At 70.5% G+C, this 945-nt stretch overlaps 1 protein-coding gene across 1 annotated transcript in view; it reads right to left on the minus strand.

Annotated features, from left to right (window-relative positions):
* Positions 1-628: 628 nt before the first annotated feature.
* The window catches only part of LOC105854584 (olfactory receptor 14I1-like), a 4,914-nt gene continuing 4,597 nt past the window's right edge, over positions 629-945 (minus strand). The window contains exon 4 of the mRNA XM_012734623.1: positions 629-703. Within this exon, the coding sequence (XP_012590077.1) occupies positions 629-703 (75 nt within the window). The remainder of the gene's footprint in view (positions 704-945) is intronic.

Raw genomic sequence — 945 nt, forward strand, 5'->3', positions numbered from 1 at the left:
GCCCTCTCCTGGCCCCTCCTGCCCTCTCCTGGCCTCTCCTGGCCCCTCCTGCCCCCTCCTGGCCCTGCATTGGCTCACAGGCGTGGCCGGTCACCTGAGCCTGCTCAGCCTCCCTGCGGTGCCTGCGGCCGCTGCCTGGACGCCCCACCAGGACCGGTGAGACCCTCGCGGGCAGGCCCCGGCCTCGGGGAGGGCGCTTCCGGGATGAGGCGGCTGAGGCCAGTGCCCTGTCGGCCGGCACAAGACACAGACGGACACCGCGTGCACCCCAGAACTCCTGCAGCCTGCTGGGAAGTGGGGGGTTTTCTCGGGCACAGTCAACGAGGACAACGCCAGAGCTGGAGACCAGGGACCTTACAAGCGTAGTGGGGCTCATCTCCGGCGTCCCTCTCTGCAGTGGCCGCGTGGGCGCCCGGCGCCCGCAGAGGGCCCGTCCCCATGCGGACTCACCCCGGGCTCCCTTGGGGGGCTCTGGGGATCCCGGTCCCCGGGCCCTGACCGTGTCTGACCCTGAGGGGCAGATGCCTCTGGACCCTGGGCCGTCTCCGGCTGCGCTGGGTCACTCAGCCTGGACAACATGGCCGGTTTCGACTCAAAACGGCCTAGAGGAGAGTGACCCTCGTTCCGGTCACCGGGCCTCGAGTCGCAGACGTGCCGCCCGCTTGAGGGGCCGAGGCTGCCCACTTCGCTCCTCTTTTGTGATCTGTAAGGATGCGGTTTGCTGCTTCAGCGGCTCCGACCTCTCGCAGTCTTGGTGAGGGCTCTGGCAGCCCGAGCGTCAGCCCAGACGGAGAGGCCAGCGCTGTCCAGCACGGCCAGGAGCCGGTCAGCGGGCCGGCCGGAGACAGCGGGGAAGGGCTCACTGCAGAGAGCCTGTCCGCGGCCGCCCGAGCAGCCAACCGGAGCGGCAGAGAGGCAGCCTCTGGGGCGCAGCCTGACCGGGAC

The sequence above is a fragment of the Condylura cristata genome, unplaced genomic scaffold (genome assembly GCF_000260355.1).
Source record: "Condylura cristata isolate star-nosed mole 26May11 unplaced genomic scaffold, ConCri1.0 scaffold00062, whole genome shotgun sequence".
Lineage (NCBI taxonomy): Eukaryota > Metazoa > Chordata > Mammalia > Eulipotyphla > Talpidae > Condylura > Condylura cristata.